Source organism: Channa argus, chromosome 24 (genome assembly GCF_033026475.1).
Source record: "Channa argus isolate prfri chromosome 24, Channa argus male v1.0, whole genome shotgun sequence".
Taxonomy (NCBI): Eukaryota; Metazoa; Chordata; class Actinopteri; order Anabantiformes; family Channidae; genus Channa; species Channa argus.
The window spans coordinates 10,324,441-10,351,649 of NC_090220.1; the positions used below are offsets into that span (position 1 = coordinate 10,324,441).

Here is a 27,209-nt window from a genome sequence, read left to right on the forward strand (position 1 = left end):
ACTCACACCAACTAACTTCATGTCCTCTCTCACTACATCCATAAATCTCCTCTTTGGTCTTCCTCTAGACCTCCTGCCTGGCAGCTCCAACCTCAGCATCCTTCTACCGATATATTCACAGTTTCTCCTCTGAACATGTCCAAACCACCTCAATCTGGCCTCTCTGACTTTATCTCCAAAACATCTAACATGAGCTGTCCCTCTGATGTACTCATTCCTGATCCTGTCCATCCTCGTCACTCCCAAAGAGAACCTCAACATCTTAAGCTCTGCTACCTCCAGCTCTGCCTCCTGTCTTTTCTTCAGTGCCACTGTCTCTAAGCCGAACAACATTGCTGGTCTCACCACCGTCTTGAACACCTTTCCTTTCATTCTCGCTGATACTCTTTTATCACACAACACACCTGACACTTTTCTCCACCCGTTCCAACCTGCCTGCACTCGCCTCTTCACCTCTTTTCCACACTCACCGTTGCTCTGAACCGTTGACCCTAAGTACTTAGTCCTGCACCTTCTTCACCTCTGCTCCCTGTAACCTCACCGTTCCACCTGGGTCCCTCTCATTGACACACATGTATTCTGTCTTGCTGCGGCTAAGCTTCATTCCTCTGTTTTCCAGAGCAGACCTCCACCTCTCTAGATTTTCCTCCACCTGCTCCCTGCTCTCACTACAAATAACAATGTCATCTGCAAACATCATAGTCCAGGGAGATTCTTGTCTAACCTCATCTGTCAGTCTGTCCATCACCAGAGCAAACAAGAAGGGGCTCAAAGCCGATCCTTGATGCAGACCCACCTCCACCTTAAACTCCTCTGTCACACCTACAGCACCTCACCACTGTCTTACAGCTCTCATACATGTCCTGCACCACTCTAACATACTTCTCTGCCACTCCAGACGTCTTCATACAATACCACAGCTCCTCTCTCGGCACCCTGTCATACGCTTTTTCTAAATCTACGAAGACACAATGCAACTCCCTATGACCCTCTCTGTACTTCTCCATCAGCGTCCTCAAAGCAAATACTGCATCTGTTGTACTCTTTCTAGGCATGAAACCATATTGCTGCTCACAAATACTCACCTCTGCCCTTAGCCGAGCTTCCACTACTCTTTCCCACAACTTCATTGTGTGACTCATCAGCTTTATTCCTCTGTAGTTGCCACAGCTCTGCACATCTCCCTTGTTCTTAAAAATTGGTACCAGTACACTTTTCCTCCAGTCCTCTGGCATCCTCTCACTCTCCAAGATCTTGTTAAACAAACTAGTCAAAAACTCTACTGCCACCTCTCCTAGACACTTCCATACCTGCACAGGTATGTCATCAGGACCAACTGCTTTTCCGCTCTTCATCCTCTTCAATGTCCTCCTCACTTCACTCTTACTAATCTTTGCTACTTCCTGCTCCACACCAGTCACCTCTTCTACTCTTCGTTCCCTTTCATTTTCCTCGTTCATCAACTCTTCAAAGTACTCCTTCCATCTTCCCATCACACTCCTGGCACCTGTCAATACATTTCCATCCTTATCTTTAATCACCCTAACCTGCTGCACATCCTTTCTATCTCTATCTCTTTGTCTTGCCAACCTGTACAAATCCACCTCTCCCTCTTTAGTGTCCAACCTAGCATACAAGTCCTCACATGCTCTTTGTTTGGCCTTTGCCACCTCTATCTTCACCTTACGCTGTATCTCCCTGTACTCCTGTCTACTCTCTTCAGTCCTCTCAGTGTCCCACTTCTTCTTAGCTAACCTCTTTCTCTGTATACACTCCTGAACTTCCTCGTTCCACCACCAAGTCTCCTTGTCCGCTTTCCTCTTTCCAGATGACACACCGAGTACCCTCCTACCTGTCTCCCTGATCAAATTAGCTGTAGTAGTCCAGTCATCTGGAAGCACCTCCAAACCACCCAGAGTCTGTCTCAGCTCCTCCCTGAAAACTAAACGACATTCTTCCTTTTTCAACTTCCACCACTTCGTCCTCTGCTCTGCCTTAGTCCTCCTTATCTTCCTCACCACCAGCATCATTTTACACACCACCATCCTGTGTTGTCTGGCTACACTCTCCCCTACCAATGCTTTACAGTCACTGATCTCTTTCAGATTACAGTGCCTACACAAGATGTAGTCTACCTGAGGGCTTCTACCTCCGCTCTTGTACGTCACCCTATGTTCCTGCCTCTTCTGAAAGAAAGTGTTTACTACAGCCATTTCCATCCTCTTTGCAAAGTCAACCACCATCTGACCTTCTGCGTTCCTGTCCTGAAGACCAAACCTGCCCAAAACAGTCTCATCACATCTGTTCCCTTCACCTACATGCCCATTGAAATCTGCACCAATGACAACTCTCTCACCTCTGGGGATGCTCTGCATCACTTCATCTAACTCACTCCAGAATTTCTCCTTCTCTTCTAACTCACATCCTACCTGTGGGGCATAACCACTCACAACATTGAACATCACCCCTTCAACTTCCAGCTTCAGACTCATCAACCTGTCTGATACTCTTTTCACCTCTAGAACATTCCTCACAAAATCCTCTTTCAATATAACTCCTACTCCATTTCTCTTCCTATCTGACCCATGGTAAAACAACTTAAACCCTGCTCCTAAGCTTCTAGCCTTGCTACCTTTCCACCTGGTCTCCTGGACACACAGTATGTCCACCTTCCTTCTCTGCATCATGTCGATCAACTCCCTAGCCTTCCCTGTCATAGTACCAACATTCAAAGTCCCTACTGTCAGTCCTACATTCTTAGCTTTCCTCTTCTCTCTCTGCCTACGAACACACCTTCCTCCTCTTCTTCTTCGTCTTCGACCAACAGTAGTCCAATTTCCACCGGTACCCTGTAGGTCAACAGCACCGGTGGCGGTCGTTGTTAACCCGGGCCCCGACCGATCCGGTATGGAAGTCTTTGTCACGATTCGCATGTTTGATTTGGCATGTGTTTTACGTCGGATGCCCTTCCTGCCACAACCCTCTGCATTTATCCAGACTTGGGACTGGCACAAGAAGACACTGGCTTGTGCCCCCTTGCGGTTGCATTAGGGTAATTATAATTATCATATATATAATTGGGATTTTAGGCTGTAATAACATAATATGGCATGCACAGTAAAGAGGGAATTACTTTATGTTTATGACTTGTAATGGCAACTCAAGTTTGCATTATTGCAGAATGTTTCTGAACATTTAGGTGCACTACATGAATCATCTATATGGAGGAGCTGATGTTTTGATTAAAATGTTTCATAGGAAGTGGGCAATAAATATTTTAAATTTTAAATATTTTAAACATTTGCAACATCATCTGTCAATTGGAGATTTCCTGTATTGTCCATATTTATAATATGAAAATGATGGCTTGTAATATCTGTATACAATGTATCCAAATAGTATTCACAGCACGTATTCCAAAATGTATTAAATTATTTTCCTCTAAACTCTACAAACAATACCTCATAAATTTATAAAAAAATAAATAAAAATTCACATGTACATAAGTATTCATACTTTGCCATGACACTTAAAAGTCGAACTCTGGTGCATCCTGTGTCCAGTGATCATCCTCGAGATGTCCACCTGTGGGAAATTCAGTTGATTGGACATGGTTTGGAAAGACATACACCTGTCTACATGGGGACCTTCCCACAGTTAACAGTGCATGTGTGACCACAAACCAAGCCATGAAGACCAAGGAATTCTCTGTATACCTCAGAGACAGGATTGAATCAGGGCACAGATCTGGTGAAGGGTACAGAAAAAATTCTGCAGCATTGAAGGTCCCAGTGTGTACAGTGGCCTCCATCGTTAAATAGAAGAAGTTTGGAATGACTAGAAGTCTTCCTAGAGTGGGTTGCCTGGCCAAACTGGGATCGAGAGAGAAGGTCCTTAGTCAGGGAGGTGATCAAGAACCCGATGATCACTCTGAAAGAGTCACAAGGGATTCTCTGTGGAACAGCCATCTCTGCACCACTCCACAATTCAGGCCTGTATGGTGGAGTGGCCACACAGAAAACACTGCTCATAAAAAGACACATTCAGGCCACCTGAAGGGCTGTTAGACCATGAGAAAGAAAATACTTTGATAAAACAAAGACTGAGCTCGAACTTTGGCCTAAATGGCAAGCGTATTCATTGTTTTTAATGTAGCAATGGAGCAAAATGTCTGGGGGAAACCAGGCACCGCTCACCACCTGGCCAAAAGCTATCCCTACAGTAAAGCATGGTGGTGACAGCATCATGCTTTACAGGACAAATCTGTGATTATCCTTGAGTGGCCCAGCCAGAGCCCATACTTGAACCTGATTGAACATCTCTGGAGAGATCTGAAAATGGCTGTGGATCAACACTCCCCAACCAACCTAATAGAGCTGGACAGATACTGCAAAGAAAAATGGGAGAAACTGCCTAAAAATAGGTGTGCCAGGCTTGTAGTATCAAACTGAAAAAGACTTGAGGCTGTAATTGGCTGAATATGTTTCAACAAAGTATTAAGCAAAGACATTGAATACTTATGGACATGCAAAGATACTAGTTTCTTTCACATTGTAAATGGTCGCTTATATAACACTTTTATCCAAAGTGCTTTACAATGCTGATTCCCATTCACTCATTCACACACACACTGATGGCAGTGGCTGGCATGCAAGGTGCTCACCTGACCCAACGGGAGCAACTTGGGGTTCAGCGTCTTGCCCAAGGACACTTGACATGTAGCCGGGAGCAGGGATCGAACTACTGACCTGTGGTCAGAACAACTGCCATCACCAACTGAGCTACAGCTGCCCCTGACCTTAAAAAAGCTGTCTTAAGGCCTGTCTCTAGACAAAGACCAATCTCGAATACTACAACATTGATCCTAACCGTTGTCATTATAGGGTATTGTTTTTAGAAGTTTGAGGAAAATAATGAATTTAATCAATTTTGGAATAAAGCTGTAACATAATAAAATGTGGAAAAAGGGAAGTGAAGTGAAGTTACTGTGAATACTTTCTAGATGCATTGTATGAGTGTCTTTCACCCAGCAAAAACCCCAAGAGGTAAAGTAGAGGACTTTGCTGAGGTGCTGGTATTTAAATGAGCTTCCATTTATAGCTGTCCTGACAACATTGTATGTTTCAATATTTAACTCTTTAACACTGAACTCTTATCATGAGGTTTCAAAATAATGGATTTCACACATAGAAAGTCTCTGGGTATGCGGCCCTGTACATATGCCCAGTGTGTTCTGACACCTCTGTGTCATGACTAACATTAGGGTTTTCCCATGCTGACCCATGTCTGCTACAGCCATTGATATACACCAATCAGCCACATTATACAAAGACATTTTTTGGAAGAACAGTGTACTTTGACTAAAAAGTTGATTGGAGAGGGGAAAACCTATAGAGGTGCAAAACATCATAGGCTGTTCAGCTAAAATGATCTCCAATGCCTTAAAATGGAGAGCAAAACCAGAGAGACGTGGAAGAAAATGGAAGACAACCATCAAAATAGATCAAAGAATAACCAGAATGGCAAAGGCTCAGATAATGATCAGCTCCAGGATGATCAAACACAGTCTGGAGTTACCTGTAAGTACTGTGACAGTTAGAAGACGTCTGTGTGAAGCTAATCTATTTTCAAGAATCCCCCGTAAAGTCCCTCTGTTAAAAAAAGAAGAGGTTACAATCTGCCAAAGAAAACATCAACTGGTCTAAAGAGAAATGGAGGAACATTTTGTGGACTGATGAGAGTAAAATTGTTCTTTTTGGGTCCAAGGGCTACAGACAGTTTGTGAGATGACCCCTGAACTCTGAATTCAAGCCACAGTACACAGTGAAGACAGTGCAGCATGGTGGTGCAAGCATTATGATATGGGCATGTTTCTCCTGACCAGATATCAATAATGTTTCTGAAGCAAAACCAAGAAATGTAAATGAATTGTGGAATGTTTTTAAAGAATCATGGAGTGGAATAACAGCTGAGAGGTGCCACAAGTTGGTTGACTACATGCCACACAGATGTGAAGCAGTTTTAAAAAACTGTGGTCATACAACTAAATATTAGTTTAGTGATTCACAGGATGCTAAATCCTAGAAACAAAAACGTTTTGTACAAAATAGTACAGTCACAGCAGGCACTGCTATTTTTTTGAACACACCCCTTTCAACTAATTGAAAGGGGCCTGTACAGCCTTGAGAGTGTGCATATCATGAATGCTTGGTCTTGTTTTTTTTCTGAGAATCTACTGCACCTACTGGTAACTTGTTTGCCACGTAGCAATGAAAAATATACTAAAAACCTGGATTATTCTGGTTAGTCACATTGTACTGCTATTATTTTGAACAATACTGTATAAGTGAAGATGGTCAGACATGTTTTCAAGCTGACACTTTCAGAAACCTTCTGCAGAACCAGGCTCAGGGTGGGACCGGTTTACGTGAGTGGAAAGTGAAGAGAGAAAAGAAAAGAGCAACAAAAACAACAACAAGACATAGGGGACAAGAAACAAGAGGGAGAAGGAGAAAGACAACTGAAAACCCAGAGAAAACCCAGAGTCTCATCCAGTGGTGACAATTGTGGGGTGAGAGGAGAGAGGGACAGGCGAAGGAAAGGAGCTCAGTGCATCGGGGGGTGGGTCCCACAGCAGTCTAAGCATTTAGCAGCATAACTATAACCAACTATAAGCCCGAGAGGGTGTCTGCTTCCTGAATCTGAACTGGAAGCTGGTCCCACAGGAGAGGAGCTTGATAGATAAAGGCTCTGCCTCCTATTCTACCTTTGGAAAATCTGGGAACCACAAGTAGGAATGCATTTTGAGATCTAAGTGGTCTATTGGGATGATTTGGTACTATGAGGTCTTCTATATGATGGACCGTTCAGCGCTTTATATGTAAGAAGCAGATTAAGAGAAGCTAGTGAAGGTGAAATATGATCTCTCTTGCTTCCAGTCAGCACTCTTGCTGCAGCATTTTGGATTAACTGCAGACTTTTTAGGGAGTTACTAGGGTATCCCAAAAGTAGAAAATTACAGTAGTCCACCCTAGAAGTGACAAATGCATGAACTAGTTTTTGGCATTACTTTGAGACAGGATGCTCCTAATTTATGCATTGTTCCGTTGGCAGAAGAAGGCTGTGCTAGAGATTTGTATTATATGTGAGGTAAAGCAAAAATCGTGGTCAAAAATAACTCCAAGGATCCTTGCAGTAGTACCAGAGTTATGTTATCTAGACTTAAACAGCATATTTCTGAGATTTTTGGGCCCAAAAACTATTACTTCAGTTTTGTCTGAGTTTAGAAGTAAAAAACTATGGGACATCCAGACCTTTATGTCTTGTAAGCATGCTTGAAGCTTGATTAACTGATTTTTTTCATTTGGTTCCATAGATAGATATAGGTGTGTATCAGCATAGCAATGGAAATTTAATGTTTTCTAATAATTTTGCCTAAAGGAGACATTTATAAAAGTATTAGTCATAACACAGAGCCTTGTGAATAGTGGTGTGTATAGCAAATGAGTTATTCATAACTCATTACTACACATAACTCATTATGAATAACTCATTACTACACTCATTACATAACTACACTGCTGTGTAAAGTTGAATGCATTTTCTGTCTTTGCCTTATAGCCTCATCTGGTTATACTGTATTAGATGTGTTCTTTCATAGGGTTCCATAAAAGTCTACAAGTCAAATTTCTGTAAGTGTTCTTCCATATGTTTGATATTTTAGCCATACTGCCTCCACAAAAATCAAATTGTATTGCACATAAAATCAAAGCACACTGTGGTTGATAAGTACAGTAAAATAAATCTTCCTCCACTCTGAATGTCTCACAGCAGCTCACTCCCCTCTCTTGTAAAGCAAGCAAGAGAGGGTGACTCCAGATAAGAGGAGAAAAACAAGAGCCCTAACTTAGCTGGGACTGATTCACAAAGTTATGAATGGATGAAGCAATAAAGGTTAAATATTGAGATGAGGAGTAGAAGATTTATTGTTCAACAGATAATACGTCAAACTAATATTCAAACTAATATTTTTTTATTCACACACACACACACACACATTATTAATGCAGATATTATTTTATAGAGATGCCTTTGAAACAACAAATTACTCCAATCAGTCCAAATGTACCCAGTGACCCAACTGGGTACATTTAACATACTGGGTACAATTAACGTATTAATTACTTAGAAAACACTGATATTTTTAAAGATAGATAAAGGTTTTTTCAGATTATATAACTGATGATTCTGTACTTTTAGTTTGGTCTTAATGCTACTTAATGACCACTAGGTTCTTCAGCATGTCGAAGGAGTTTCCATCAGGCTCCACTGAGACCAAGCCCTGCTCCTTGGTATGGACTTTGAGGAAGCCATTGTTGTCCAAACCCACAACTTCAGCCTCTACTCCATCTTCACTCCAGAGATGCACCAGAGTCCCGCTGAGGTCACAGAGAGCAGAGAGAAGAGAGAAATGTTACAGCTCTGTTTCAGGATGTTGCTACTGTATGTAGCATTTGCATTTGAGAGTGTGACTTGCTTCTGGGAGAATCAACACGACCACAAACTACTTTCCTTACCCTCACAAAGACTCTTCCCTTTTACCTCTGATGCTATGCTCCTCCTCCTTCACATACTAATTGTTTACACTATTTCATTATCTTGACTCCTTCCATACCTGTCTCTGTCACATTATGTATTTAACATATTTTTATATTGATAGACTACTCGATTGCATGGCGCAACGTGGTTATGGTTTGGTCTGTTTCTGTCTCTCTTCAATATACACCGATCAGACACGACACCACTACCACTTAGCAGTTTTAATATAAAAATATGATATGAATTTTTAGATTATTATTATTAACTAGCAAATGCGGTTGTTGATGTATAGTTGAGTTGAGTTGAATGTTAAAATTTGAGAAATTGGGATGTAGTGCTACCTTTACAGAGGTTAACAAAATACTTTTATGATAAACAGCTTGTCTTGATATGGTCATTTGCTTTATATTACTAATAAAGATACTAATGTTACTGTATGGTAAGTAAGTAAGTAAGTAAAATTTATTTATATAGCACCTTTCACAGATAAAATCACAAAGTGCTTTACAAAATGTAAAAAAGAGAAAATATGAGAGACAATAAAACTTCAAATATGAATTAAAACACAACTACAACAAGGATGCAACCATAAGAGCCCAGTCAGGTAAAAGCTTGTCTGAAGAGTGTCTTTAGTTGCTTTTTAAAATAATTTCACAATAAATATTCACAATTCTTTTGTTTTTCCTATATTGACAGAATTATTAACAAAGTCACATAAAGCACTTTTTTCCTTAACAAAACTCAGACAGCAGTGCTTTTTTTTTGGTGGCATTTCTTATCATGACAGTCGCTAAGGATGTCGCCAGCCAGACCAACTTGCAGGACAAATGGAGACAAAAGTAGTGAACATTGGTTTGGGTGGAAAATAAAACAGTTTAATCAGTGCATTTCAAGTGTTAGCAGCACCGAAACAAATGATTAGTGTAGATTGACTAGATAAATAAAGTTAGTAATTCTAAATAAAAAAGCCCCAGGAGCGTGTATGTAGTGCTGACCTGTGAAGCCACCTCTTGTAGTAGGTAGGCAGGATGGCATCCGGGCCTCCTTCTTGAAAGCTGCTGATTAAGCCCTCCAGACAGCTGACAGTCCGAGCAATGAGCTGGGAACAGTTGAGCGGCTGCAGACTGCGGTTATGCTGTATGTTGTACTTCTGGATCAGGTCATTAATACATATTGTTGGGTTGCTATTTGTAACATTAAACCCACAGCCTGTGAAGCAAATAATGTTCAAGAAATAATAGGAACCTAATTTACATATCAGTTTGGACATGACAGAACCACAAAGTTAATGAATGTAATAACCAACAGGCCAATATTTTTCTGAAAGACAGATATCATTTGCAATGCAAGCAAGTGTTTGACTGATGAGGAGCTGCAGTTTGTGATTCAATGGATGCTATAGGTCAGTGAGTGAGACTTACCATTAAGATGTTGATGTTCTTTAGTTTTAGTCCCATTTTCAATGAATAATTGTCATAGTTTTTGTTCATTAAAATAACACAACACTCAACATGAACAGTGATATTCCTCAGTATCAACATTTGATGTTGTCCTTGTACTGTTTACAATAAAGATACTTTTCTAATTTCACAAATCACTGTATTTTCGTTTTATTTCCATAATGTCGTAAATAATCTAACAATAGAGACTGCATTTCATTGGTGCATCTTGGATTATGTATTGTAAAAGACTGTTTTATTGGTTTTGTGATTTTATACCTAAAGCTAGATGATCTACCTGCTGGTCAGTGTAATTAAGAGAGGGTTGTTACCTATGAGCAGATGAAAGGTTGATCCTATTACAGTAGAAGTCACCAGCACCCCCCCGAGTTTTATCATGTTACTGTAATAGATGTCATTAGGCCACTTTACTCTGAGGTCAATGTCCTGGGGAAAAATAAAATATAACCTCATATTAAAATAGCACATTTTTATTTTTTTAACTTTAACAAATACAATGTAGAGTTTCAGCTTTCATTCACATGGGTTTAAGTTTTGGATTAACCAGTATTGTTTTGAATTACAGCCACTATTTTAAATACCCATTTTCAGAGGCTCAAAATAAAATGATAAAGGCACATAATTATAAATAAGGTTTGTTTTTAATACTAGGGTAACTTTGCTCTAAATAACTAAAGTATAGAACCCACAGACATTACCAAATGTAATGTCTCTTGCCATGAAAGCTCTGCTCTATTCAGCTGTTTCTACCTGCTGATGGTTTGTGGGTCTTTCATTTCAATTCAACCTTATTTATATAGCGCCAATTCACAACAAAGTCATCTCAAAGCACTTTACAGAATAAAGTCAGAACTATAAAGATGCATAGAGAGAACCCAACAATTCCCCCTTGAGCAAGCCCTAGGCAATGCTTTCTGCCTCAAGTCTTCTCTTCAGTAAATGAAGAGCTCTTTGAGATCTGGATGACCGTGTAGGCAACTGAAAAATTTCCCCTTTGTTTGCCTTGGGTTGCCATCACAGTATGCTTTGGCTCATTATCTGCCTGCAATATTGGACGTCAGAGTTCAGAATGATGTCACATTGAAGATGACCCCATTCCAGTTGGCCAGTTAGTTTACAATAACAATACCAGTTCTAGCCATATTAGCAACACCCGTTTAAACAAAAGCTTCTTCTTTCTTCTTTTCCTTTTGGCTGTTCCTTTTCAGGGGTCGACACAGCGAATCATGTGCCTCCATCTAAACCTGTCCTCTGCATCCTCTTCTCTCACACCAACTAACTTCATGTCCTCCCTCACTACATCCATAAATCTCCTCTTTGGTCTTCCTCTAGACCTCCTGCCTGGCAGCTCCAACCTTAGCATCCTTCTACCAATACATTAACAATCTCTCTTATGAACATTTCTAAACCACCTCAATCTGGCATCTCTGACTTTATCTCCAAAACATCTAACATGAGCTGTCCCTCTCTCTTTTATCACACAGGACACCTGACACTTTTCTTAACCCGTTCCAATCTGCTTGCACACGCCTCTTCGGCTCTTTTCCACACTCTCCGTTGCTCTGAACCGTTTATTCTAAGTACTTAAAGTCCTGCACCTTCTTCACCTCTGCTCCCTGTAAGCTCACTGTTCCACCTGGGTCCCTCTCACAGACACACATGTATTCTGTCTTGCTAACCTTTATTCCTCTGATTTCCAGAGCAGACGTCCATCTCTCTAGATTTTCTTCCACTAGCTCCCTGCTCTCACTGCAAATAACAATGTCATGTGCAAACATCATAGTCCATGGAGATTCCTGTCTAACCTCATCTCTCAGCCTGTCCATCACCAGAGCAAACAGAAGGGGCTCAGAGCCGATCCTTGATGCAGAGCTACCTCCACCTTGAACTCTTCTGTCACACCTACAGCACCTCACCTCTTACAGCTCTCATACATGTCCTGCACCACTCTAACATACTTCTCTGCCACTCCAGACTTCCTCATACAATTACAATAAATACAATAAATACACAGCTCCTCTCTTGGCACCCTGTCATACGCTTTCTCTAAATCTACGAATACACATTGCAACTCCCTATGACCCTCTCTGTATTTCTCCATCAGCATCCTCAAAGCAAATACAGCATCTGTTGTACTCTTTTTAGGCATGAAACCATATTGCTGCTCACAAATGCTCACCTCTGCCCTTAGCCTAGCTTCCACTACTCTTTCCCACAACTTCATTGTATGGCTCAGCTTTATTCCTCTATAGTTGCCACAGCTCTGCACATCTCCCTTGTTCTAAAAATTGGAACCATTACACTTCTCCTCCATTACTTGGGCATCCTCTCACTCTCCAAGATCTTGTTAAACAACCTAGTCAGAAACTCTACTGCCACCTCTCCAAGACACTTCGCTACCTCCACAGGTATAATATCAGGACTAACTGCCTTTCCACTCTTCATCCTCATTTCACTCTTACTAATCTTTGCTACTTCCTGCTCCACACCAGTCACCTCTTCTACTCTTTGTTCACTTTCATTTTCCTCATTCATCAACTCTTCAAAGTTCTCCTTCCATCTTCCCATCACACTCCTGGCACCTGTCAATACATGTCCATCCTTATCTTTAATTCTTAGGAGTCGACGCCCACACCGGTGCGGGTTAGGGTTAGGGTTAACCCTAACTTAACCCTAATCCTCAGACCACTAAGGGTTAATCACCCTAACCTGCTGCACATCCTTCCCATCTCCATCTCTATCTTTTTGTCTGGCCAACCTGTACAAATCCACCTCTCCCTCTTTAGTGCCCAGCCTAGCATACAAGTCCTCATCAGTGAACAACTACCAAGGGCAAATGTAACACTCAGAAACTTCTCCAGATTATTTATCTGCTTGATTTGTCATAGTATACCAAGTAAACATGTCACACCTATCCACAAAACTGCTTGTCATCAATTGCAAATTAGCTTTGAGCCTCTGAGTGGGTGTACAAAAATATCTGTTTGATTAATTCTTGAAATGCCTTACACTGCAAATACTGCTGTTGGCTATCACTGTCACAATTTGATGTCACATTAGTATAATAAATAAAGTTGAATAAGCATGGGATCATACAGCCTAACAGCTTCAACAAGAGTGATTATTGCAGTGCTTTATCAAAATATTGCAGTCACGTGCAATATTATGCTAACACTTTACTGAGCCACAGTGCAAGTAAGTCTTTAAGGATTTATTATTACAAAATATAAGGTTTCTTAATGCTATACAGCAATATTCCTGCTGCACAACCATTAAAACTACTTTAAAACAATACATAATTATCATCCTTTCCCTCTCTGAAAACAGCCTTTGCTCAATGCTATAATTCTGACAGGGTGCCACAAAAATTAAAGCTCTGGTAAAGGTTCAAACATTGGGAAATTGTGTCAAATACTTCTGGACTTTATGTAAAGCAGACTAATACAGTCAGATAATATCTAGTGTGAAGAAAGGCATTACAGGGAATTAAGCAGGCTCACACCTCATATCCAGGAAGTGTGCGAACAGCCTCCACCACTGCCAGAGCAGCCAGATGCTGGAGGAAGGGAATCCTCCGTCCAAGCCTGGACCTCAACTCAACCTGGACTGTCAGAGTGAACGTGGCACAACCCAGAGGACTGAGCCAAGTGTTCCTACCACGGCCTACAGCAGAATTAAACGGACATTAAGACATGTTTAAACAGAAAAACAGCCACACAGGTTAGAGGGGGTGCGTTGTTTCATGTACCAGTAAGACAGTAAAACATGACAGCATTGTTGAACTCTAGCAAAAACCGTTTTACTTTTGATTGTGATACAGTAAATAGCTTGGCATTCATTTGCTGCATGCATAATGATTTACAACAAAGTGTAAATGTAAGCATAATAAATAAATGAATGAAAACAAAAATAATTTCAATAAAACCTGTAATGCATTTGAGGTTTTTGTGGATGCATTGTCTGCAGGTTTAGAGTTTGCTTGAGCACTGACCTCTTCCCTGGGTTTGTTGAGCAGCTACGGCTATTAGTCCCACATCCTTAGGTAACTGCTGATTCAGCCTAAAATGTGACATGAATGATGAACAGAGAAATGTCAAAACATACTTTTAAGTGCTTAAAGTGTCCTTGTTTATTATACTTTTATAAATGCTTTTACTTTAGTCTTATGCCATGTCCACACCGTAGTGTCAGCCGTGTTTTTAATGCATGACATGCACATTTTATTTAACAGATACTACCTATTTTAATCAAACTACCGGTCTACTGCACATCCACAACACAATGAGTTTAGATGCAATGCAACATTTACCATATTGATTCTTACTGCTTCCAAAACAGTATAAAATACTCTTTAAACAGTGTTGTAGATGTTAGGCTTAAGAGAGTTCAAGGACTTCTTGGTCCTGGACTACACCTGTCATTTTTCTGCTTACAGACTGGGACCATGCAGCCCTGTCACCATACTTAGCACTTCAAAAACTTTAGGGTTTTATGAATTAAGTTAAAGATGGTTGAGAACTTAAAAAGTTTGTATTAAGTTAATATGAATGGATGGATGGACGGATAGGTAGATGTATAAACACATGTATTTTTTTGTCCTTCAGGAGAAGCTATGATACAGAGATCACTATGAGCTTGCACAACTATGAGCTTGTCACACATCCAGATTCATATACAGCAATAAGATAGGCAAGGACTAGCAAACAAGAGAACCTGAAATCTGTTCTTCCCAAATAGAACTAAAGATCCTATCCAATGTTATGCTCTTCATCATTTCATTAAATTATATTTACAGAAAAATAGAAACCTGCCAAAGGACTGGCTGGATTAAACATATTATACCCATTACATTTGTTACCCTACCAATCTATCTACAGAATGTGGTTTGGTCAGTAAAAAGAGACATTTTCTAAACAGTCATTAGTCTCCCAAACCACTTCCTACCAAAACTTCTCACTTCCCAGATGAAAACATTTTAAAGATTATTTCTGCAATAGATATTCATCTTTAAAATATGATTTACTGTGTATAAACCTGTTTGCATTGGTCATTTAGCAACATAAAAAGATGAATGAGAGAGGGCAAACTAATCTCTAAATATGACTAATTGAGCTAATCCTACAGAAGAAAGCCAGAAATTATCATTTCAAAGTAGTACTATTGTAAGTGCAGCTAAAACAACACTGAATAACCTTGTTTTGGTGACTGCTTGTCAAGACTAGGCCTGCTTGGTTCTGGAATATAATACAAAATCAACTTTGTACTGAAATCGCACCTTAAACTGTTCAGTTTCTCTATTTTTAGCTTCACAGTCTCTAACAGCAACCTTACTTGGGGAAAAACAGGTTTTGCTCTGCCCTGATGGGATTTACAAAATATTGACTGATGATTCATTAACCATTACAGAGATTACAGCAATTGCAGCCTTGATTATTTTTTGGTATGACATTATAAGCCTGCTCAATGAGAAGGTTTTTCATTGAGGATATCTCTGTCATTCTTCTTTTCAAATTCTCTTAAGCTCAGTCAGGTGAGATGGAGACCATTGGTAGACAGGCATTTCAGGACTCTCCAAAGATGTTCAATGGGATTCAAGTCAGAGCCACTCTAAGACATTCACAGATTTGTACCTAAGGCACTCCTGTGTTGCCTTAGCTCTGTACTAAGGATTTTTGTCATTTTGTGAGGTGGACCTTGCCAGTATGACAACATTTAGTCTGGGGTCCTGAGCACTGTGGAACAGGTTTTTATTGAGGATAACTCTGTACTTTACTCTACTCAGCTTTCCCTGTCTAGTCACCAGGGTATCACAGTCCGACAGTCCTTCAGGTGGTTTTTCCAAACTCCAAACAGCTTTCATGTGGTTGGAATGAGGGAAGGCTCCCAAGTAGCCACTGTGCTACAAAGTCCAGATTGGTGGAGGGTTGCAGTGATGGTTTTTCTTACGGAACTTTGCGCCATCTTCACACAGGATCTATGACGCTCAGTCAGAGTGACCATCAGGTTCTTCACCTCTCTTACTAAGGCCCTTCTCTTCTATTGCTCAGTAATCCAGCGCAACCATCTTTTGAAAAAGCCCTGGTTGTGCCAAACTTTTTCCATCTGCTGCAATGTTTTTTTTAGCCTTCCCCAGATGTGTGCCTTGCAATATTCTGGTTTCGGAGCTCTGGAGGCAGTTTCTTTGCCCTCATGGCTTTTTCTCTGATACAGTATGCATTGTCAGCTGTAAGCCCTTCTATATAAAAGTGTGTTCCTTTCCAAATCATGTTTAAATCAATTTAATTTACCGCCAGTGGACTCCAGTCAAGCTGTAGAAATATCTCAGCAATGATCAGTAGAAATGGGAGGCACTTGAGCTAATTTTCAATTGCTGAGAAAGAAAGAAAAGACCTCAGATGTGGTTTTACAATGCACTGCACTGGCCATGTTGGGAGCTGACAGGTTAAAACTATAAACTTACAGATGTAGTCATTTCAAATTTCTGTGGTACACTGGTGGAGGCCTTTCATAGTGTGGTACAATGTGTTTACTGTTAGGCTCATAAAATTCAGTGGGTCTTCCAGCCAAAAGGCGTCCCAAAGTCGTTTACTCATCCCCTCGCCAAAGTTATACTGTACTGTAGCCTACAACAGTCTGTGGATATGTTTAATGAGTTTCATTTAAATCACTGGATTCTTTCCCATTACACATGTATTCATCTGCTCTTTGTAATAGTTTTATGTACTTTTTCGCTTCCAAAACCGAAAAATACTCATCAACAGTTATTATCTCAACTGTAACCTCTGTTTACTGCTACTGTAACTATTCCTCTATTCTTTTCTCAACTCCCAACTAATAATGATATCTCCATCATCCATAAATTGAAGCCCCTGTCACGTCCACTTGACTCCCTGGTTAAAGCTCCCCAAAGTACAGCTACTCTCATCTATGCTTCGGTTACATCCAGTTTAGATCATTGTAATTCTCTCGCTAGGTTCGATCGATTCATAAACTTCAACTGGTTCAGAACTCAACTGCCTGCATTCTCACTAGAACCGCCTTCACAGGGGATTCATGTTGCCCCCATCTTCAGACAAATTCATCCCGGCCCATCTCAACATTAATTATAAGATTCTACTCCTCATATTCAAAGCGCTCCATAACCTCCACCCCCGTACCTAGCAGACCTCCTCTAGTCATATACACCCCCACGCTCCTTACATTCTTCCTCAGTACACCTCATCCACTCGACACACTCACCTGTCTTCTATTGGGGGCTACAACAGTCACTTGCTCTGTCCCCCATCTTTGGAATTCCATTCCAACTGATTCCATTCTTCTAAACCATACACTCTCCCCATGTTCAAATTCTGTCTAAAAAAACCTCACCTTTTCCGTTTTCATCTTTTTACAAACTGTTTATTTTTATGCTGTTTTAGATGCTAGTGCTGCTAATTTGTTTGTTGTTTTATCTTGTATGAGGAAGGCGACCATAATAAATTATTATTATGAAATATATTCAAAAGAGTATGTATTAGGCTGTTTAAATATGTTAAATATAACAATCTATTTCAATATAACAAAACAACAAGAATATACTTTTTGTAGTTTTCCCTTGTCATGCTAAATGTAGTCCCTGGAACAGACTACACTGATTGCTGGCAGGTTTGTGTAGTCTTGATGAAGTAAAAACAAAAACCTGCAGATATTGGATCCCGCGGGAGGTCCTGTGTGGGTGAGTCCAATGCTGGGAACGCCTCAGGGCTCTAAAGTATTACATACCTTCCACTTGACCAAAAAAGTTCATGCTGAACACTGCACCACATGTTCAACAGAACAAGAAATAAGAAAATTTAACCATCTGCTTGCAATCTGATATAATTGCAGATAGAGCATGCAAGGTCAATTGGGCCAATTAGATTTTTATGCTCAGACCATTGCCACACTTATAAGGGATCTATTCTTTGTACCAAACCCCTATGCATGTTCTGAGGTTGATATTTTTCACAGGATATTGCATTGCTTTTCAAAACAGAAAGAAAAAAAAAACAGCTTTAAGGAGAAATGTCATTGATAAGGTAGTTTTTTGCATGTATGTTGCACTGCAGTAACTAAGCTAATACTGTGACAAGCAATACTCAATACGCCAATTATGTTCTAAAATATGACTTATTTTAAATAAAAGGAGATCTTACAATTTTGGAATAATGTAAGAATAAGACTATATTATAAACTTTGGATGAATGCAAAACGTGCTTTCCACATGTGCAGACAGCATGGAACCCAGCATTTGTATGAACAAAAGTAGAAGTCAATTGTTTGAATGACATTAACACCCACTGATGCTTCTCTTTATGCAAAGCCCTTCTTTAAAAGGAAAAAAGAAGTGGGTGTTCTTATAAGAAAAATTTAAGTAGAAGTGTTGCTCCAAGCACAGGGATCAAGTTCAGCATAGCAGGAAAAGAATCATTATGCTCTCGGGACCAGCCAAGTGCTGATCCAGTAGACTCTCATCCTTACTTTTTAAACAAATAAACACCTTTCAAAGTGCTAAATTTCCTTAACTAAACACAAACTGCTTGCTGCTAACACTGATACACACACAAAAAAGAAAATTACACATTTTACATGCAAAAGTTTGCGTCCCCTTATTTTACAATCAACATAACATTAATTGCACATTGAATGCTGATTCAAAAGAAATTTTGAAGATATTTTTAAAAGTATTTTTCAAGTACTAATTTATACTGTAAAACACTGTCCAATGAGTTTAAAGCATTTAGCTGAATTTGATCAGATAATAAAGCCCTAAATACATCACGATTCACTCTATTGCTTTTGTCAGCAGCCACTCCATCAATAAACACAATGGAACTACTTCTTTGGCAGCCCTATACACCCACACCATAACACTAATTCCAGCCTTGAGATTATGAGCAGTTTCTTCCCTTGTCCAAACTCTTGTATTGCAATACTTCCGGTGTAAGCTTCGCTTGGTCTCATCTAACCATAGGATGCTGTTCCAGACCTCTAGCTTTTTATGTGACTTTTACATGACTACTGTCAAACTCTAATCTTGTTTCCTGTTGTGGTTTATAACTACCTAATTTACAAAAACACTCACTCAAAAACATTATCAATTGAGTAATCTCAGGACTAGGTATTAATCAGTCAAACACTGAATGGAGAAATCTGGTACTCTCAGTACTCTCCATTGACGTGACTGGCCAGTTGGTTAGCATCACTGTTCATGAGTCAACCATACATAAAACATTAAACAGGCATGGTATCCATGACAGGACACCATGAAGGATGCCATTTATCTCCAAAATAACATTGCCACACACCTAAAGGTTGCCAAGGACCACCTTGACACCAAACAACACTACTGGGATAATGTCTGTGCAGCACTACATACAGTATAATGTAAAAAAAGTACTGCATACAGTATCAAGATGAAACCATCAACCAAAAAGTAAAGTACAGTGTAGGGAGCAGGATGATTTGGGGCTATTTTGCTGCTTCTTGACATGCACTGCTTGAGATTGCAGAACGGAAAATGAAGCTTGTCAAGGGATCATACAGGATCATGTCAGAAAGGGTTTTTCTGTCAACCAGTTACTAATAGAATGTTATAGAATGTAATAGGATTTTGCTGGTTGGGGAGAGACTCACACTGTGATTGAAAAACCACCAACACCATGAGAAAAGCTAAGACATTTCTCATGCTGTGATTGAGAAACCATCAACACCATGAGAAAAGCAAAAGACTTTCAGGAGCCTCATTGGGGTCTCTGCGCAAGTGCATAGAGATCTGTGGGAAAAAGCTTCTGTGTGTACAGAAAAAAAAACAAGAGGACATTTTTAAGAATGGTTACAAGACTTTCTACAGCCCGATCTGGAAATAAAACCTGGAGAACTAATAACCCCGACCAGCTGTAATAACTCCTGATAACCTAAGACACTGGCCAGAAACCCAGATTAATAGCTAATTGCTGCTTTTTTCTGCACACCAGCCAGTAGTGTTGACTGATACATTTTTAATTGTATTTATTTTGGGGGGCCACTATACAACTAAACATATAACCTGAATATAATGCGTATAGGAAAAAGCTAATTTGCAGCCCCTGCAAACAGATAATATACAGATACTACAGATAATAAAATCAGCATAAAATAGAAAATAAAAACTAAAACTATAAAACTAAAATCATATTTCCAATTCTAAATAAAATGTAAATACATCACAAACAAGGACCTGAACTATGTATACACAATAGTTTGATTTATTATGTGTCATGCACTCTTACATTTTAACTATCAGATCATTCTATACGCCTGCAAATTAGACAGTGCAAATGTAAACATTAGGGGTGCACTAGTGTGACTGAATAGTACAGCACGGAAATAATCTTTTGATTTTTTTAAATTTCTATAGTCTGTCCGTCTGATGTAAAAAAAAAAATACAGGATTATGAGTGGCAGGATCTGGTTCACAAACTGATTTTCTAATAGCTTTACAGTGCAGAGTCTAAATCATTCCATAAATGTGAGTGTACACTCACATCTAAACATATTTTCAGAAACTTAACAACTGTTACATAGAAGAAAGATACCATATAAATTACAGTGTGTTTGTTAACTTCAAGGAATGGTAGTTTGCTGCTGGACAAATACTTCACTTTAATTTGCTACCACTTTAATGTGGGGGCTAATAATTAACACAAAATCTACATGTTGTTTCACAGAGTAAACAAAACGTCCACATATTCTTAATTGTGTAACAAATGTTTAGGCTAATAATAGACTAATATTTAAACAAATAAATATTAAACTTTTTTTGTCCTTTTGGCTTATCCCGTAAGTTCAGTATCACTACATCAGAGCATGTTCATTTGGCACAATTTTTTACGCCTTGCTGACACAACCCTCTCCAATGCTATGGATGAGAATGGACAGTTGGGGATTCAGTGTCTTACCCAGGCACACTTTGACATGTGGATGGGAAGAGCAGGGCTCGAACATCCGACTCTATGGTCAAAAATAATAATCAAAATCAAATAAGAATCAAAATCAATAACGAAAGGTTTTTACAGAAGAAAATATACTTTTGGAGTCTGTATTAAAACTCTGGTATACTGTGATGAAAATATTGAATTTTTGGCAAAAGAAAAACAAACAAAAAAAAAAATACTAACCTTAAATATCAAATCCTATTTATTATTTTTAATCCTATTATTGTGACATGCTAAAACATTGGGGAAAACACTAATATTTCTGTTTTAATAACTGTCAAAATCAATGGGTTTGTTTTTTTTGTATCAAACTATATAAGTGATAATGAAGAAAAATAATTGAAAAACTAAAGAAAAATAACCCCTAATAATTCCATTAATCAACACTGCCGCAGTTGGACATCTGGAAACTCTAACATTAGCAGAGAAATCCAACTGCTGCAGGAAGTTTGGGTTATACTGCCTACTCATTCATCCTGTTTTAGTTTTTGTGTAACCTGAATGACAACACTGTCTGTTCTAATTAGCTCAGGGGTACGCCACAATTCATTTTTCAAACTTTATGACAGTTTTAATTGCTCTCACCTGCTGCCTGATTGACCCTCTCAACAGTCACTTTTACTGACATGTGTGGATGTGTACAAAGAAGTCTATTCGGTGCAACTTGCCATTGCTGCAGTGAGGTCACAAAGGCATAAAATTAGTTCCAGCCTGTCTCCAGTGCACATGTATGAATGCACAAGTACACACATGCATATGCGGATATTACCAAAGGTTGCTTTTTGCCAAATTAGTACTTTTTTAAACTCTATTTTTACTGAATCAGCTTTTCTATCCCACTGTTTCATTATTGTCTGTAATTTAACATAGTATACCCTAACACAGCCTTTCAATTACAGCATATTGTGTAGCACTGAAATTACACAATATACAAAGAACATTTTATATTACTTTTTTGAAACCAGTTTCATGTTATAGATTTTAGTTAATAAAAAATAAGAAATTTGATTTTTCAGCAGTTTTACAGTAACAGAATTACAGTAAAGGAAGCTGAAATAATTTGATATGCTGCTGGTAACTGTGTTTTAGATTGGTGAAATGTGCTCAGTTACTGTCAGTCAGTTTGTCAGCAATTGAAACCAAGTACTGAGATGTGTATAAGTATACATTACAAACTTTAAAGCAGTTAAGAGGAATATGTTACCCTTCTAACAGGTCCATAGTAGATGTGATGACCTCAGTGTACAGCATGGTATGCCCCAGTAAGCTGGTCTTCAGGTTCTTGCTGTAAGTGTCCATATTAAACTGCGTGCAATTTTCAAAATCTGAACAGTCGGTGACAAGGGCAAGAGAGCCCTCGGGCAGCAAAGGAACATCCTGGAGCTCAGAACAAGACACCATCTTCAGAGAAAGCTTGGACATTGTGAGGAAGTGGTTTTGATCTGCATGTATTTGCAGCCACTTCAGGAAGTTAGCTTTGGCCTTCTGTGTAAAAGACAGAGAAGAAGAAAACAGCAATAATACAATTAGATGTTTCTTTTAAATGAATTATTTTGCCTACAGATCACTCACTTAACAATTTAGTCTACATTTTGTGTAACTGGATATATAACCTGATGCAGACTGTCTCAATAACCCCCCCCCAAAAAAATGTTTTGTGCTTTTTTTGTTTTATTATATACATCGGCTATCGGTAACAAACTAGCTGCCTCCAATTTTCATGAGCTTCCTGCATGTTGGAACATGGCTAGGGCAAAAGTTTTAAAGGTCACAGTAAACTAAATATACTCAACTGAAGACAAAAACTATACTGCTAGTGTAGCTACTAGTTATATGTTATTTGGTTTTATTGGGAGGCCAAATAGGGAATCACACTTCAAATCAGCCAGTAAAAGGAGTGGAAGGGAAGGGAGAAAAAGCTGCTGTGGAAATGTATTCATCTGCCTCTCATCTCTTGGAGCACTAACTCCCTCTAGTGGTTTCTCTTTAGTACATGTAGCACTGAAATGCAATATTTCTATTCCACGATCTCATTCCTGATAAGCTCCGTCAAATAGAAAACTGACACAAAAAATAACATAAGAACACACAAAGACACCCATGGACAACACAACAGCAACATTTATCATGATATAATTGTACCTGGATGCAGAAGTGAGTTTTTTAAAAATCTTTTTTAGGGATGACATGGTTTTCCAGAATTTAGGGTTATTATGACAAGTAGAAAGAGCGTTAAGGTAGTAATTAGATTTAGCCATTCTAATGATGCTTGTTCAGATGTTTCTAACTGTCAAAAATTTAACCAGCCATCTGGACTGCCACTGGATCTAGTCTTGAACTTTTCACTAGGCCTTGGGAAAACCAATTCTAGTTTTAGTGTTTCCTTGTCTCTTTTACACGCAATTGGGCAATAATCATTCATATGAATTGAAAAAGGACCTGAAACACAATATCTGGGTCTCTTAATATGAGGTCAATTTATGTTTTGTTGTTGCTTTTAAATACCAACACTTAATTCTTTGAGCCATTAACCTTAGCCATGTCCCTAGTTAGATACAAACAATGTCTAAAACTATTAATGTAATGATGTACTGTCAGAGCTTTACAACAGGTGAATTACACAGTAGTTAAGATGATACAAAAATTTGTATCGTAATGTAATTTTCTTCTTGTAATGGATTTTATAAAATTTGCATCATAAAATATTTTATTCAGGAACCAATATTGATTGGTCTTTTAGTAAGTCTCCTTTTTTTTATGCTTTTTACACAATTAATGTATGGAATCTTCTTATCCGCACTTTCTACAATTTGTTTTCCTGAGTTGCATGTAATAAGCATGGGTCTCCAAACACAGGGCTCATATAGACTTCAGCGAATGGATCTCTGTGATCAGGCTCTGTGGATCCCCTGCCATATTCAATAAGAGGACTCGATTGATTTACGCATAATTTCTACCTCAAAAGCTCTGCATTACCCAGACGGACCACACACCTAGCAAGGAGGCTAAACCTGGGCATTAGTGAGTGCCGGACCTATTGTGTCCACTAATTACTTGAGGCACAGGGTCTTTGTCCAGCACAGCATTTACATTTAGTCATTAAGCAGACGCTTTTGGATAAAAGCGAAATGAAATGTAAACACTTACAGGTGAGGTAAAAGGCAAGCAAAAATCTAAGTCAAGGAGAAAACATCAAAGTCCTATCAGCAAAGTCTTTACATTTCACAAGATGCAAGTGCAAGAAGGAGCAGAAAGGATGGGTTTTTTTTATATACAGTATTGTTCAAAATAATAGCAGTACAATGTGACTAACCAGAATAATCCAGGTTTTTAGTATATTTTTCATTGCTACATGGCAAACAAGTTACCAGTAGGTGCAGTAGATTCTCAGAAAACAAACAAGACCTAGCATTCATGATATGTGCACTCTCAAGGCTGTGCAATTAGTTGAAAGGGGTGTGTTAAAAGAAATAGCAGCGTGGCATTCAATCACTGAGGTCATGAATTTTGTGAAAAAACAGGTGTGAATCAGGTGGCCCCCTATTTAAGGATGAAGCCAGCACTGTTGAACGTGCATTTGAAATCCTGAAGAAAATGGGTCGTTCAAGTGTACTTTGATTAAAAAGTTGATTGGAGAGGGGAAAACCTATAAAGGGGTGCAAAACATTATAGGCTGTTCAGCTAAAATGATCTCCAATGCCTTAAAATGGAGAGCAAAACCAGAGAGACTTGGAAGAAAACGGAAGACAACCATCAAAATGGATAGAAGAATAACCTGAATGGCAAAGGCTCAGTCAATGATCAGCTCCAGGATGATCAAAGACAGTACTGTGACAGTTAGAAGACGTCTGTGTGAAGCTAATCTATTTTCAAGAATCCCCTGCAAAGTCCCTCTGTTAAAAAAATTAATGTCATGGAGTGGCCAGCCCAATACCTGGACCTTAATCCAATCGAGAACTTGTGGGGTGATATCAATAATGCTGTTTCTGAAGCAAAACCAGGAAACGTAAATGAATTGTGGAATGTTGTTAAAGAATGATGGAGTGGAATAACAGCTGAGAGGTGCCACAAGTTGGTTGACTCCATGCCACCCAGATGTGATGCATGACCCAGAAAAACTGTGGTCATACAACTAAATATTAGTTTAGTGATTCACAGTATTGCTAAATCCTAGAAACAAAGACGTTAGTTTAAAAATAGTTTTGAGTTTGTGCAGTCAACGGCAGACACTGCTATTTTTTTGAACACACCCCTTTTAACTAATTGCCCAATTGCACAGTCTTACGAGCGTGAATATCATGAATGCTGGGTCTTGTTTGTTTTCTGAGAATCTACTGCACCTACTGGTAACTTGTTTGACACGTATTAAAAATATACTAAAAACCTGGATTATTCTGGTTAGTCACATTGTACTGCTATTATTTTGAGCAATACTGTATATATAATCCATTGGAAGATGCGGAAGGGTTCTGTTTTCAGCAGTTTTTTGAATATTGGGAGAGAGTTTGCTGAGAGTGCAGAGTTTGGTAGCTTGTTCCACCACCATGGGATCATTGAGCTGAAGAGTTTTGGTCTCTTCTGTGCGGTGCTGGGACCACCAGATGTCATTCGTTGGCAGACCACAGCGGAAGGGAAGAATTGTAGACCTCAATGAGGGCGTTGAGGTAAGCAGAAGAGATCTGAAGAGTGGTGTGACATGAGTCCTTTTTGGCTGATTAAAAATGAGGCATGCTGCTGCATTTTGGATCATTTGCAAGAGTTTGACTGTGGATAACGGTAACCCCATTGACAAGGCGTTGCAGTAATGAAGACGAAATATGACCAGCGCCTGTACAATGAGTTGGCTTGTATATTCCGTGAGTTAGGGTCTGATCTTCCTGATGTTTTAGAGGGCAAATCTGCATGCCTTAGAGACTGAGGAGATGTAGTCCTCAAAGCTCAGTTGGCCGAAAATAATGACCCCCACATTTCTGGCCGACTTAGTGGGGACAATCACTATAGATCCAATGTTGATGCTGATGTTGCATTGCGTGGAATGTCTGGCTGGGAAGACAAGGACTTCGGTCTTGGACAGGTTGACCTGAAGATGTGTCTCTCTCATCCAGGCAGAGATGTCTGAGACACAGGCAGAAATGCGTGATGAGACAGTGGAGTCGTCTGGTGGAAAGGACAGGAAGAGCTGTGTGTCATCAGCATCGCAGTGATAGGAAAGCCCATGTGAGTGGATGATAAAACCCAGGGATGTAGTATAGTAGAAAAAACAAGAGGAGCGAGAACTGAACCCTGAGGCACAATGGTAGAGAGGCTATAAGAGTGAGAAACATGCCCGTGCCAGGATATCTTGAATGTTCGTCCCGATAAGTAAGACCAAAGCCAGGCTAGAGCTGATCCAGAGATTCCCAAGTAAGAGGATCAATGGCTCCTTCATTAACCAGCAAAAAGTTATTGTTGTCAGTTCTTTCACACACCCCGATAAAATGGAGGTAGTCCTTAACCTTAAAAATTTAGAATCAGTCAAAAACAGAGCAGAATCCAATCCTAAGTTATTTACCTGTCTGAAAAGGCAGCTGACTACATTTGTCTACACCAGATCTACTGGTCCTGTCAGTTACCTTTGAATAAACTGTAGCCTAAGTCTGGCTGTTTGAAAGGCCAGGTGGATAAGGCCCTGTCTCCCTCCATCTTTAGATAAAAACAATAAACTCTGTGGTACCCAATGCATATGATTACAAAAGAAATTATTAAATTTTGCTTGAATTGTGGCTAATAATCCTGAGGGGTCGACACACACTAGGCGATGCTATAGCACTGAGGTCACAAGGTTGTTTACCATCAGAACTCTGCCTCTGTAAGACATTTGTGGAAGGTACTTTAGTCTCTCCCTTTTTGAAGCTAGATTATGTAGAAGAACTAGGATACGATCACTTTTTTCCAGTTTACTTTTGCTGCGTATGTTAGAAAAACAATTTACAATCGTGGCTCAAATTTAAACATCTCGATGAGTTTTTATAAAAAATTGATATCATCTGCGTAAGAGGCGAAACAATTTCATCATTAAAAATGTATTTTCTTAAGCAAGGCATCCAGGGGGAATGCATACAGCATACCAGACAGTGCACATTTCTTCTCCAAACCACAGAAGAAGCTAGAGGAAGGA

General features: G+C 39.4%; 1 protein-coding gene across 2 annotated transcripts in view; it reads right to left on the reverse strand.

The window, feature by feature from the left end:
• Positions 1 to 7,967: 7,967 nt before the first annotated feature.
• hlcs (holocarboxylase synthetase (biotin-(proprionyl-CoA-carboxylase (ATP-hydrolysing)) ligase)) overlaps positions 7,968 to 27,209 on the reverse strand; it is a 43,842-nt gene continuing 24,600 nt past the window's right edge. The window contains exons 6-11 of one of the 2 annotated variants that reach the window (XM_067494861.1): positions 22,257 to 22,537; positions 14,050 to 14,117; positions 13,561 to 13,721; positions 10,370 to 10,484; positions 9,594 to 9,807; positions 7,968 to 8,438 (exon numbers count right to left, since the gene is read on the reverse strand). In XM_067494861.1, the coding sequence (XP_067350962.1) occupies positions 8,273 to 8,438; positions 9,594 to 9,807; positions 10,370 to 10,484; positions 13,561 to 13,721; positions 14,050 to 14,117; positions 22,257 to 22,537 (1,005 nt within the window). In that variant the 3' untranslated portion in view covers positions 7,968 to 8,272. Of the gene's footprint in view, positions 8,439 to 9,593; positions 9,808 to 10,369; positions 10,485 to 13,560; positions 13,722 to 14,049; positions 14,118 to 22,256; positions 22,538 to 27,209 lie in introns of those variants that run through there. The other variant, XM_067494862.1, reaches the window with a different exon arrangement.